The sequence below is a fragment of the Sprattus sprattus genome (genome assembly GCF_963457725.1).
Source record: "Sprattus sprattus genome assembly, chromosome: 2".
Lineage (NCBI taxonomy): Eukaryota > Metazoa > Chordata > Actinopteri > Clupeiformes > Clupeidae > Sprattus > Sprattus sprattus.
In genome coordinates, this window is record NC_137921.1 from 50201271 (window position 1) to 50215967 (window position 14697).

The 14697-nt window shown below is 45.8% G+C and overlaps 2 protein-coding genes across 2 annotated transcripts in view; both read right to left on the minus strand.

Moving 5' to 3' along the window:
• Positions 1–7961, minus strand: part of fcho1 (FCH and mu domain containing endocytic adaptor 1) — a 33565-nt gene extending 25604 nt beyond the window's left edge. Inside the window, exon 1 of the mRNA XM_080860624.1 lies at positions 7895–7961. The gene's annotated coding sequence lies outside the window, so the exon portion shown is untranslated. The remainder of the gene's footprint in view (positions 1–7894) is intronic.
• Positions 7962–8868: 907 nt separating this feature from the next.
• Positions 8869–13329, minus strand: znf692 (zinc finger protein 692; the record flags this gene model as incomplete). The annotated part of the gene is made up of 9 exons (XM_080860268.1): positions 8869–9160; positions 9873–9972; positions 10258–10372; positions 10780–10858; positions 11173–11223; positions 11316–11420; positions 11727–11802; positions 11882–12469; positions 13146–13329. 9 exons carry the CDS (start codon positions 13327–13329, stop codon positions 8869–8871), a joined length of 1590 nt encoding a protein of 529 aa, XP_080716394.1.
• Positions 13330–14697: the final 1368 nt, after the last annotated feature.

The window sequence follows — 14697 nt, forward strand, 5'->3', positions numbered from 1 at the left end:
CTCAAATAAAGCCACATTATCGAAGAAAGAAGAGAGGGATGGAGAGAGGAGAGAGAGAAAGAGGAAAAAGAGATAAAGAATGTCTGTCATTTGTCTTTTGGCTACTGTCAGAAAGAGAGACAGAGAGAACTACAGGCAAGAAGGACTTCCAGATGATTGACATAGAAGAAACAGGAACACAGAAACAGGAAGAGAGAGAGAGAGAGAGAGAGAGAGAGAGAGAGAGAGAGAGAGAGGTGTGCTAATGGACAGTGAGAGCAGGAGATTTGGCAGTTGCTAAGCTGTTGGCAGGGCCTGCATGGTGCTGACGGTGGGATTTCTCTCTCACACACACACACAAACACACTTGGACAGGGATGCAGAGTGACCTCCAGCTAGACAAGGAAAGCCCCAAAACACACACACACACACACACACACACACACACACACACACACACACACACACACACACACACACACACACACACACACACACACACACACACACACACACACACACACACACACACACACACACACACACACACACACACACACACACACACACACACACACACACACACACACACACACACACACACACACACACACACACACACACACACACACACACACACACACACACACACCCTGTTAATGAACTGCGCACAAGCGTCCTCACCCCCCTGTAGCAGTGTTCAATCTCAATCAGACACACAGCAGTCCTGTCCTCACACCCACCCACCGTGACACACACAGAACAGCGGGCAGTTTCAGCTCCTAATATTAGGTACAGGCTACTCTAATCTACTGGGTGGACAAATCCGTGAGCTCTCCTTCACAGATAATGCAGCATGTTGATAAGCTATCATGTGCTGACCAATATTATATTACAAACACCACACACGGATTTTAGGAGTGTTTTTGTCCGCCTTTATCTAATGTCAGGGGTTTGAGCAACCTTAACATCCTAAAAGAGAGCTCAAACTGATGATAAGAGATGCTGGGGAAGAGCATGTTTAAATGGTCCATCCTGACCTACGAAAGAAGTGCCAACCCGCCTCTGGCCAAGCCCACAGACAGGCTACAGACTGTTCCACCTCACTAGCTAATTCAAACACATTCCTTCACTAATTTGGTCTCATGGCAAAGCCTACTATTTCCTGTGCAGATAGGCTAGCTGCTTAACCCATAGTGACCAATGTCACCAATACACTAATGTGTGCGTCATACACAAAAGCAGTAGCCTATTTGGTGAGCAGATTATCAGATGTAGCTCAAAACACACATCGTTGTTCACACATAGCTCACCTAGTAGCAGGCCTACTATAAGGGGGGGTCAAATGTTACAGATCACCCCAGGCCAAGACTCAGGCGGGCCCAAGCAAACATCTATGATTAAATAGTAGGGGTGGGGAACATTTTTCTTGTCACAATTTTGACTTTCTATGAGCAATGCAATAATCGATGCAGCTTGCATTTCAACATAAAATGGATGCTGGATCCATTTTATGTTGAAATCGATAATCGGTTTGAAATCGATAATCGATTTAGAATCGAATCGTTGTCCTCTGAATCGGAATCGAATCGTGAGGTGCCAAGAGATTCCCACCCCTATTAAATAGTGTGTGGGAGAGGAGAGCTGTTTTGCTGTGTGCCAATGGAAAGTGTGTCGTGTCTGTGTGTGTATGTTTGTGCATTGCCATACATAAACTGAACTTGCATTGTGTGTCTGTGAGTGTTATGGCCTTTAGCGATGTGTGTGCGGGTGGCGTTTGGAGACCATCTTGTCCCCAGGCCTGAGTAAGACACATGGCTGGCCTGCTTGCAGTTTCTCTTCAAATCGAGCGAAATGACTGGTTTGGTTGCTACAGGCTAAATAAATAAAATATAAAATAAATAAAATAAAATAAAATTTCGCGCATGGCTTAGGATTAGCTGGTTATATACACTACACCCTTAACACGTGGTGTGCATTAGGCTATAGGCTATATACTACTCTCTTAGTGAGTGGGCTGCATCAGCTGGTTAAATATAGTATCTCCTTAGCACAAGACTATTTATCAGCTCAGCATTTTGCTAGAGAAAGTTAAAGCAGAGACCAAGGACCACATTTAAAATGATGCCTAAGTGGCACCTGTCCAAATATGCCTAGACTCCTCATATTGCTGCCAACGTCCAACATAAAACTGGGCTATTGGGTGGTGCAGTGATTACATGGTTGAAGCAATCATAAATACCAACCACTTTATACGGTGCAAAGCACAACATAAATACCAACCACTTTATATGGTGCAAAGCACAACATAAATACCAACCACTTTATACGGTGCAAAGCACAACATAAATTTGTTTTCCGGAGGACTAGGCTACATAGTGTACGAGGTATGGGATGTTTGGGATGTTTGTGATGATTGGTGAGAGGGGGGGTGATGTGGTCCACTGGTGTTCGGACCAGGAAAACGGCTCAAGAGTGAAAACATTTAAACGGCCATGCCAAGGATCTAGACACCTTTCAAAAGGGATCATGGTATTAGCAATGTGTGACTTTCAATGGGAGGTTATGCGGAGCGGTGTATGCCAGGAATCTGAATGCTAATGTAAGCAGATTCATTGAGGATGTGACAATCTGTTCTTTCCCAATGGCCTCAAAATGCCTCGCCCCACCACTGACTCAAAGAGAGCAGAGGAAATCAGCGAGAGGTGGAACGCTGACATCTCTAAATCATCATGGCAGGCAGATCCTTCGGTGTGAACCCAGCCTTCTTCGTGACAGTAAAGAGCTACTCCTGCGACAGCTTCACCCCTCCCTGCCCCTACCTGTCAGAGGCAGCAGCTCGAGTTCTCTGAGGGATGGTTCTGTGTGTGAGTGTGAGTGTGAGTCTGAGTCTGAGTCTGAGAAAGTGTGTGTGAGTGTGAGTGAGTGAGTGAGAGTGAGTGAGTGAGAGTGAGTGAGTGAGAGTGTGTGAGTGAGAGTGTGTGAGTGAGAGTGTGTGAGTGAGAGTGTGTGAGTGAGAGTGTGTGAGTGAGAGTGTGTGAGTGAGAGTGTGTGAGTGAGAGTGTGTGAGTGAGAGTGTGTGAGTGAGAGTGTGTGAGTGAGAGTGTGTGAGTGAGAGTGTGTGAGTGAGTGAGTGTTTGTGAGAGAGTCGGAGCAGAGATGCTACTATCAGAGAGAGAGAGCGAAGCCTGCCTGGAGATAATGGTGCTCTGGAGCCACCACAGGCCCCAGGCAACAACATGACAACATGGCCACCAAACCACCACAGTGGCTTTGACAGGAACCAGATGGCCCCGTGAAAAATTAGGGCTGAAGAAAGAAAAAAAAAAGTTAAAACATTCGCTACCCAACAGGCCCTCATCCCTCTTTCTGGCAGGACTGAAATGGCACAAGCTTGCATGGCAGAGGGCTTTTCTTTCCCTGCACCCCCAACCCGCACCCCCAGGTCTCCCCCCACGGCCGAGGGGATTATAGGATGGTTGGTAGCAGATGCTCCTCTTAGGGTCGGCAGCATGGCACCAATAACACACCGACCAAACAACGCAGCGCAACAGAGAACCGATGGATTAACCAATGGAGCGTGATGGAGAAACTAGTTTACCAATGAACTCTGTAGTGTATCCTGCTCTGATCTGGCGAACATTTGGCAGATCCGCATCAGAACGAGGCGACGATGGGGCGAGAACAGGGACCGATCGGGATTAGTGAAATGAAAAGTCATCACCATCGTGTGCATCAGTGCCAGCTTCCCCTGGCCCCCAGACGCTGGTGAGAGAAAAAGTGGCTGAGTGGGCACATACACACTCGCACAAAGAGTGGGTGAGGAGACGACAAGTCCAGGTGGCGGAGAGATCCATGGGAGAGCAGATGTGGCTAAAGACGGATCAGACAAGAAAAAAAAACTGGGCTGGAGAACCAAAAAAATAAATAAGACAGAGAGAAAAGGGGAGGGAAAGAGAAATAAATGTCAATATCCTTGTCTTCGTTTTAAGTTTTTGGGGTTTGAAGGACAAGTTTGCCTGCCCCACCAAGACACTGGCCATCATACACCTCCCACTCCCAGCCTGCTTGTGATCTCAACTGAACACAAACACAGGTTTGGAAAACATAAACCCCAGCTTCATCAACACCTCTCCCAGTACAGCACATAATGGTGCTAGCCTTGCACTTTCACAGAAAAGGTAACAGTATCAGCGATATTACAATAAGAACAAATGAGTAGAATTAGGTGAATCTAGAAACCAGCTTATTTGTAGCTCAATTGTACAATGTAGCAACATCCACTGTAGGTCACCTGACCTTTTGGGTAGTGGAGACTTACACAACAGCCTCCATTAAGGAGAGACCCCATCAGGCACTGAAAGATGGGCCCTCCACTTAGTATCAGGCCGCCCCTTCAGCTGCCAGTAATGTGCAGCTTTGACTCAAATAAAATAAAGCACTTGCTTCCCAACAGTAATGATTCCCAAATCATGATAACAACATACAGCCATCGTAATCTTCCATTTCCATAAGTCAAGCCAAAGGAGCTGTTCCATTATATAAGGCATGGATCAACCGACTCCATTATATAAGGCATGGATCAACCGACTCCATTATATAAGGCATGGTTAACTGACTCCATTATATAAGGCATGGTCAACCGACTCAATTATGTAAGGCATGGTCAACAGACGCCCTTAAAGCCTGGGCCAAAGACTCCCTAGCTACCCACAGACAACCCTAACTGACCCGAGTCCAACCTGCTTTGATTTTGTCTGTGCAGTTCACCACACCCCTCTGGACATATCAAGTAGATTCCCTTCCTGAACTGATCTAGTGATCCCTTCCTGAACTGGTCTAGTGATCCCTTCCTGAACTGATCTAGTGATCCCTTCCTGAACTGGTCTAGTGATCCCTTTCTGAACTAATCTAGTGATCCCTTCCTGAACTGATCTAGTGATCCCTTCCTGAACTGGTCTAGTGATCCCTTTCTGAACTAATCTAGTGATCCCTTCCTGAACTGGTCTAGTGATCCCTTCCTGAACTAATCTAGCGATCCCTTCCTTAACTGATCTAGTGATCCCTTCCTGAACTGATCTAGTGATCCTTTACTGAACTTGACATCCATTGGATCTGAAAGTAAGAGGTTTCTTTCTCGATAATATTGTAATAGGTGACTATTAGAGAGAGAGAGAGAGAGAGAGAGAGAATGCAAGAGAGTAGGGTTTGTGATGACCATAGAGTCATTGTTTGGATCAGAATGTGGGTTTTGTTGCTGGGCTATGCAGGACTGTCCAGCACACTCCATGACAGAGATGGCAGAGATCAGTCCCAACACACACACACACACACACACGCACACACCAGGGCACCAGCGGAATGAGTCAAGAAAAAGCATCTGACAAGAGCATAACTGAGAATATCTCTAACTTGATCAGACAACAAATTACTGACAGATCTGTGACCATATAAAAATACATTAGATGGATGGATGGATGGATGGAATCAGTAGCCTACATGGTGAGAACGTCCCCCATTTGTAATATCGCCACACTCTCATCATTTTATTATTCTGGGTCACCATATGTCTCCTGAGTGACCCAGATGAAATCATGATTAGATCTTCTCTGTCTGAGCTTGTCTCTTATCTACCTCAGCAGAACCGCATCAAAGAAGACGTGGCGCATGACACAGGCCAGACAAAACAGACTGAACACTTCAGGCGCACAGCCAGGGAGGAGGACGTGCTCCAGATGATGTTGTGGCCATAGAGATCCCATGACCCAGAATACATAACAGAGCCTCCACCACAGCCTGCAGCGCTGCCCAGATCCTCAGATCTCATTTGTTACTTTGGCTCCTGGACCAGCCCCTCTGCCATCCACCGCAGGGCTCATCCATCTGCTCTGGATGTTGCTTTAGGACATGGGCCCCGAGGCTCGGGCCTGTGCTGCTCGGGGCCCCCCCCCCCACACACACACACAAGGAAGGAGGGTCTCTAAATTAGTCATTTATACTCTTGGCATGCAGGAGAAATATGGCCTTCAACTGATAGATCGGATAACAAGAAATCAATTGGAAGGAAGATGGCCAGTCTGCAGGTGTTCTTCTCCCTAAAGAACTAGTTCCTTTCACAGACCGCTGAAATGTTCATGCTACTGCATGGCTTCTAGATCGCCAAACCAATCAGACAACAGGAAGTCATCACAAAGACAGTAGTTCCTTATGCTGGAGTGTTTTGTTACCATTATAAAGCAAATAAAACACAGCAATTAGCTTCCGTGGAAACTTCAGTATCTTGCTTGTCTGTATAATATGAGCCCATTCAGAGTCTGGTTTCTTACTCTCACCATCTCTGATGTGACTTTATTCACACTTTAGTGCAAACTCTCTCCTCCCTCTCCCTCTCGCTGGCTCCCAGAGGCTGGGCCAAGGTGCCATCTCTGTGCCATGCTGCTCAGCTCAGTCGAAACAAGCAGCACCATGTGAAATGGAGCCCTCTTTCATGTAGCTACACCCACAGCATCTAAAGTAGCAGGTACCTGATTATGGAGACCCTCTGGCCCAGAGATGTGCAAGTCTGTCCTTGGCTCAAGAGAGTGTGCGTGTGTGTGTGTGTGTGTGTGTGTGTGTGTGTGTGGAAGTGTGTTTGCTCCACTCAGTCAGCGATATACACACCCCCATGAGATCCCTGACCTGAAAACATCCAGCCAGACAGCCGTCCCCTGAGAGGAGAGCACAGGCTCTCACAGCCTCTCACACACACACACACAAGCTCCTCTCCCTCTCTCCCCTCCCTGGACCAGAACGGTGATCCACATCGTCTGTCCCGTGTCTTGAAGAGAGGAGATGGCTCAGGCTATTCGTTAATTGCCGAGTGATTTTCAGGGCCATCACAGAGCAACACCCTGCTAAAGAATTTTAACAAAGATCATGGTGCACCACAAATATTTAGGACTGTTTTTTTCTTCCCCCCTGGGGGAGCTGACCATAACAGCACACAGAACACATCACACCATCGTTTCCGTGGTCCAGGACAGAAATAAGAGCTCGCAGGTATGGTATTTAAATCATTTGCATATGGAGGTACTGATAGTTATATATTTGCGTATGGAAGTAGGCTACTGAAATGGATGTCCAAAGCTAGCTTATCCAAAAGTAGGAGCAATAGGATTTTATCAATGTCGCCTATAACTAAACTGGAGTCGACCTGCTTTGCATCATTTCTCAGACTGACAACCTCTGGTCAAAAAAAAAATCACACAACCGTATCTTTCAAAAGCAGCTGTAATGGCATACGCACAGTCGTTAATCAGAATTAGTTCTACTCAAGCAAGTTAGGCAGGCCTGGTGTAATGTTCCCATCTCTGGTACATTACAATGTCAGTCATCTTCTCTTTGCATATGCCAACTAAACGCAAATTAGTCCGGGGATTAGTAGACAGAGGTCATTTAGCGTTACCAGCAGCTTTTCTTCTATTAAATTGAGAAAAAAAAAATGTTTTGCAACAACGTAGTACAATTAACAAGGTCTTAACTAATGTCAGAACTTTAACAATCATGTGTGCCTCATTTCCGACTAAAACGCTGGGTGCAGAGACGACTCTACACACCTTTTGTAAAGGTAATGTAATCCGTGTATTCACATTTAACATATTTGTAGTGAATTTATCCTGAAATTAATCCTCTACTAAGTTACACGAACATTCACGGCCGGCTACCGCTTCTTTCTAAACCAGCAGTTGCGGAGATGCTCATTTTATGCCGACAACATGCTTGTCGGAGAAACCGTAGCTGGCTGGCTAACAGATATGATCATGTTCCCGCTAACCCACTGCTATCTAACATCGTTTCCTGACCAACAGCAACACATTTAGTTTGCCCCCGACAAAGTCGTTCAGGAGATTAGAATACTACAGCATTTTCGTTTTACCTGGATCTATATGCTCGGCCAGTGGCGTGGATCATTTTTCACCTCCAGCCGAGCAGCGGTCCCGTCGGCTCCACGCTGTACAATAATACTAGTACTAGGTTCAATTTCAAGAAACAGTTGTCAATGTCCCCGTTAACCGCGCCCACCTTCAACCTTATTGGTTGTCGTCATGTTGCCGTCCAACGAGAGAGGGAATTGAAGTGTAGGCATGGCAACCCCTCAGAGGCGTGTTTCTTTGGGCACCGTTAAACCAATGGCATTATTCCCTTGTTTTCTGTGGCACTTCCCACCTGTTACACTGTTCCATTATTGGTTAAACCTGTTTCAGTCTACACTACAAAATGTAGTTAGAAAGAGCAATTAACAACACCACATAATTTACAGAACAAGTCCATGCAATAGTTGTTTATAATGAAATTAGCCTGGAGTGACTACAAAAGTTTTATTTGGGCAATATATAAAAACATAGTAGTGTTTTTTTTTTTACCCCAAAACATTGAAAAGTGCTATAAACCCACCTACTGAATGAGCGCCAAAAGCATACATGTTACAATTGGAAAAACATTAAGTACATATAGTCACTGGACTGATACAAGAAAAACATTTTTTGGGTTTTTGAGTACCTTTTAGCATGAAACCACTTACTTTTTTGTATTGATATGCAAAAAAATAAACTGTAATGCCTGATTGTTGCGTAAACTTGCAATCACTGAGTCTTTGGCGCAGATTGAGGTGAGTAGGCCGTGCTCTAAGGCAAAAAAAAACCTCTGAAGAGGTCGGAGGTGAACAACCCTACACACATCATACAAGCATGTGAATACCCTGACAGTATTTACACAAAATACTAAAACCACAACACACTCTATTTATACCCTCAGTAAACAGTAAACAGGACACACGCCCAGAGAGGTCACATGCTAAGAGACAGAGTGGCAGCTAATGATGAGAACTGGTGCTGATTTCTGAGGTAAGTGTCAGTGAGTAAGTGAGTGGCTGCTAGTGGTAACCGGTTCCCAGTCTGTTTGAGTGTCGGCCATCCGCTCCGGACCCGCATGGACTGATGGCGAGGTGGCAGCAAGGGCGCTGGAGGCGTTGGCAGGGTGTTCGGGGTGGCTTTTGCTCCGGTGAGCGGTGACGTTGTCCCTCTTCTCGAAGCGGCGGCCACAGATGTCACAGGGGAACTGGTAGCTGCTCTCTGCGTTGTGCTTCTTCATGTGCCAGTTCAGAGAGGCCTTCTGACAGCAGGTGAAACCACACACCTCACACCTGGGAACAACGGGACAGACATAATCACAAAGCTGCCATTCCTGCATACACACACACACACACACACACTTTCACAAGCACATAAATGACAAGGCGTTCTGGGGCCAGGTGTCACCACACACACACCCACACACACACACACACACTCACACACACACGTCACACCAGGGAACATAAGCAGAGAAGGAGATGCACACAGCTGGTATTTCTCAGGCGTGTGCATACACGCACGCGCACGCACACGCAAACACACACTTTCACAAAATAATCACACACTCATAAACCAGGCAGGCATAAACAACAAGGCCTTCTGAAGTCAGGTGAAACCACACAGTGAGAATTCCCCATGGATGTGCACACAATCACACCCAAACAGAAGTCATCCCTCAAAGAGATCCACACACACAAACCACCTTAAAAAACAACATGTCCTTCTCTTACATGCCAATGCAAGCATACACACAAAAATGACAGCTAGGATAGGCTACTGGTGTTTATGTGCAACGTTGCAAATAGGATAGGCTACTGGTGTTTAGGTGTGAAGTTGCAACTAGGATAGGCTACTGGTGTTTAGGTGCAATGTTGCAACTAGGATAGGCTACTGGTGTTAAGGTGCAACATTGCAACTAGGATAGGCTACTGGTGTTAAGGTGCAACATTGCAACTAGGATAGGCTACTGGTGTTTAGGTGCAATGATGCTGCTGGTCTTACTGCAGTGGCTTCTCCCCTGTGTGGATACGTCGGTGGATGAGCAGGTTACTGCTGGTGCGAAAGGCTCGAGCACAGAACTCACAGATGTAGTCTCTCTGGTCTCACACACAAACACACAGCCGCAAGCACTTTACTCACAACGGCTCAGACATGGGTCACCCAACACAAGCTGTTCTTGAGAAACCACTTAAATGTTTCAGTGTTTACAGTAGCGCCCTTTACCAGAACACACTACCTGGTACTTTATGAGTAGTTCTTTATACATCTGAATAGCCCTATTGAAGATGAGACCAAATTAATATCTCTAGATTTAGTGATACATGAACATATCTCTAGAGTTAGTCATAAAAGTAAATATCTCTAGATTTAGTAATAAATGACTCACTGCTGTGCAGCTTCTCGTGTTCCTTGAGGTGTTTCTTGAAGTTGAAGGACTTTCCACATGATGGGTGAGAGCAGGCAAACGTCTTCCGCAGGACGTGCTGGTACTTCATGTGATGCTTAACAGTTGATTAGTTCAGAGTTAATACACCAAGCTTCACCCAGGAATGCTAAATGTCCAGGACATCCAACAGGGTCAGACCCTGATCACAAACGCCAAAACTGTAGGCAGGTTCCTCATCAAGGGTGAAGGTAGAAAGACTTACAGACTGCCCAGTGATCAAAAAAAGAACAACCCACACACAGGCAGGTACAAACTACAGGAGATTACTCACTCTGTATTTCTATTTCACTAGTTTATCTGTGCTTGAGTCAGAGTGCTAATACGCTGTATGTTTGGCTTGGTGGCTGGCCGTGGTCCTGGGAATCTTATAGCAGAGATTGCATTTGCAATGTCCGCTGGCAGGATAAGGACTAATATGGGCTTAGAGCTACTAGTTGGTTTCGAACCTTTGACTCTACTTACGTTGAGGTACTGACGACTGGAGAAAATCTTTTCACAGCCTTCATAAGTACACTGCAGTATTTCTTTCGGGTTTGCCTTCCTGGTCAGGGAAATGCAGATTGTCAGTACAAGTTAACACAAAGTTGGTCGCCCTTTCACAAATATGATGTTCCAATGACATGTCAAGCCCTGGAGGATCCATTAAATACTAAACTATAACCAAAACTTTGAGCAAAGCATGCCTAGAGGGTAAGGCCATCATTTCAGTGAGTGAGGTTTTGGCTGTGCAGATGTGGCTTTAAGATAGAGCTGGCAACTTAGGTAGTAATGCTGTGATTAATCCTCCATTTCCCTGATAATTACCATATAAATATCAATACAGCAGAGGAACATCAATATAAATAAAATACTAACCTTTTTCTTTTACCACCGACCAGAGGAACCTGATCGTTTGCCAAACTGCTCCTGCAAATTAAATCAAAGACCATTTAGAAAACCTGCAGAGCCTCCAGTGAAATGTTCGAGCAGAATAGTGCTTTGGGAGACATAAATAATACCGGTTTCTTCTCCAGCCTGGTCGTGCCGTCTGTCTGCTGCGGTCAGAATGTTCCGTCCTCTCCTGAGGTTCCGTGCTGGCCACTGGTGACGTGGCTGCGTTGCTGCTGAGGGAACATTCTGATGATATGAGCAATATAACTCTAGTCCAGCTGTAATTGGTTTTCAACCCTGTTTATCAATCTTGAGTTTGTGGGCAAAAGCATGTTTCTGCATGATACTGTAAAAAAACATTATTTGACAAGTATGTGGTTGGGGAGGGACCATTATGTACCAGTACTCATCAGTTATCAGAACTTTTTGTGAACACCCATCCGAAGCCTATTTGCTATGTTTGCTGAGAATACCTCTGATGAGATGGGGTGGAAAAACATAACTTGAGGCCACATTTACTGTGTTTTGATCCACTGTACCATTCCTGTGATGATTGAGGGAATCCTGTTGGCACGACATCATTTCCTGTCTCTGGTCCCACCTGAGCACTGCACTCTGAAAGGTTGAGAGAGTAAAGGTCACAAAGAGAATGTCACAAACAGATACTTGAAACCCCCAATAAAACCCCTCTTACCTCTGGTGTTGTCCATCCCGGTAGTGGGACTGGAGTGGTCCCCCTCTCCTGTCTCTTCCTCCGCTCCCTGTGGTGTCTCGTGCAGGGTTTCGGTCTGCCGGACCCCACTACAACTTCTGGTCCTCATGCCTGAACTCCCTTCCGCTCTGGTGCCCCCCCTCACCACCTCGCCTGTTCCCCCCTGTGAGGTCTCTCTGGGGGGGTCTGCGCTGAGACTAAGGCCCCCGTCAGTCTCCCATCCTCCTTCACACCCTTCACTCCCCGGTGTCCATGGGCACCAGGAGAGAACATGGCCGTTCTGACAAACATAGCTCAGGCTGCACTCCCCATCTAACGCCTTTGTTGATTCCATCAGTCCACCCCTTGTTGAGGAACGTCTGTTCTCTGAGCCACTGCTGTCTTTGGTGCCCAACTCAGACTTCTTACCCGCCCTCCATCTCTGCCCTGGGCACGGGTCCGACCCTGCGGTGGCAAAGCACTGCTGGAGGGTGGGTAGATGCGAACAGCGCTGGCCGTGGAGGTGGACCATCAGCACCAGCCTGTGAAGGCCTTCTATAGACGCCATGATGGCAGACTCCTCTCTGGAGCCTAGAGAAAATAACAAAGAAACATGTGTCATTGAGTAAAATACTCAAAAAGACCATCTGAAATTGTAGATGTACTGTACTGTGACAGGGAAAACCAATCAAGGACACTGACTGAAATGGTTAAAACTCTGTGGCTATTAAAAAGAGTCCTTCTAAACTATATGGCTATTTAAAGAATCCTTGTAAACTCTATGGCTACATAAAGACTGCCTCTAAACTTGATGGTTTTTAAAAGAATGCTTCAGTTTATAACATTTTGGAGAAGTTATGTGTACATTGTGATATTGCATTTACTGAACTGAACTGGACTTACATGAGCAGTTTGTGCACGACTTGGAGAAGTAACTAAAGAAAAGAGAGAGGGGGAAAAAAGTAAAGTAAGTAATGTAAGTAATGTTGATGGTCGAAGTGTGTGTTGGGATGTCTGTGCAGGTGTGTGTTCATTTAAACCACTCCAGGAGGTACCGAGCCAGCTCTGATTGTAGGGTGAACCCCAGGCTGTGTGTGTGTGTGTGTGTGTGTGTGTGTGTGTGTGTGTGTGTGTGTGCATGTGCGTGTGCGTGTCCATGTGCGTGTGTATACCTCTCCAGCAGGTACTGAACCAGCTCTGAGTGTAGAGTGAACCCCAGGTTGTGTGTGTGTGTGTGTGTGTGTGTGTGTGTGTGTGTGTGTGTGTGTGTGTTTGTGTGTATACCTCTCCAGCAGGTGCTGAGCAAGCTCTGAGTGTAGGGTGAACCCCAGGCTGTCCTTCAGTTGGCCCCAGCGAGGGACACACGGCCCCAGGCGTACGCGTGATTTGCTCCGCCTCGCGTCCAGCTCTCTCCTTCTCTGACGCCTCAGAGTCTCCTTAGAGGACGCCATGGCAACCACCCTTCACGGTAACAGGCCAGAGGGGTCACACACTCACAAACATCTCCTTAACATTATTTACATCAGTGTCAATGTCATAATTTATCTCATGACAACAGTGCTTTTACAGAAAACCCTCCTCAACTACTGCTTAGTAGGTACTCCTTCAGAGAATGGGCTCGAGAAGGATAAGGAGGCATGTTATGGATTTTAAATAAAGACCTCAGTGCTTTGCTATCACCTGCAATAACTGATTATAGAATAATTTCAGGAGCAAAGAAACGCAAACAAGACAAAATGTTCTGTGTGATTGCTATGGATCATGAAACTGTTGATAATTGATATTAAAGTCCATCAATATGTAATGAATAAGAAGAAATGTCAAATATCAAATCAAATATCAATGTCACGTAACACATTTTATTAAATTGGTCTATGCACGTCTAAGACGTTTGAGATAGTCGAGTACTATCCAGTATCCTTCAGCGAATCTCATATAAAACTTTGCAATTCTATTTTTCAACGGAGGGCGGGGGATAGGCCTCGTCTAGGAAGGTCTTACTTACTTGGAATACACTCCTATGGTATGTTTCAAGCGGGTCCCACAGGCTACTCTATGGTTGCCCTTTTAAGGTTGCTATGTGCACCAGCCAGCGCGTATAGTTTAACTTATCTGCTTCAGGGACGATGGCGAAAAGGAATATTTTTTTTGTCATGTCAAAGGCAAAGCATTTTATTTATCGTGCCGACACAAACCATACATGAAAGCTAAAGCGCGATGTTTCGTTGTAGAAACAAGAGTGGCTGACGGGAAATGTAAGTATCCGTCTTTATTTCCCATGAGCCTTCATGTTCTTTTTAGGAGACATGGGAGATGTAGGACACCGGGCACCATAGACATGTATACGTAGACGCCGCCTCCACTGCTTCAGCCCGTTGCTTCGGTGAAACGCGTCGCCGCCATATTGTTACAGGAGCGCTCTGACGCCAGAGGTCTGTCAAACGTGTTAAACAACCGCAAGTTGCCAGGAGCTGCGGTTTATCTGGATACAAATCAGATAACCTTTTACATTTCGCAACCAATTTCATGGAGTATTCAAGGGTTTATGCTCTACGTGAAGTGTGTGAAAAAGATTTGCCTCTACATTACTTTGAATCTCGCTAGTTAAATCGCCAGTCATTCATGTGCATGGGTCTATGATAAACGCGCACCTGTCTTGCACAGCTCGTGCACTTTGAAAATACTGAGAAGCTCTATAAACTATCGAAATAGTGCTTCTTTAGTTACTACGTATTGACCATCATTAAGAGAAAGAGCATACATCAAATAGTGAAATACTGGCAGTCAGTGTGTTTTTCATAGTTTAATAGTTCCTTTTC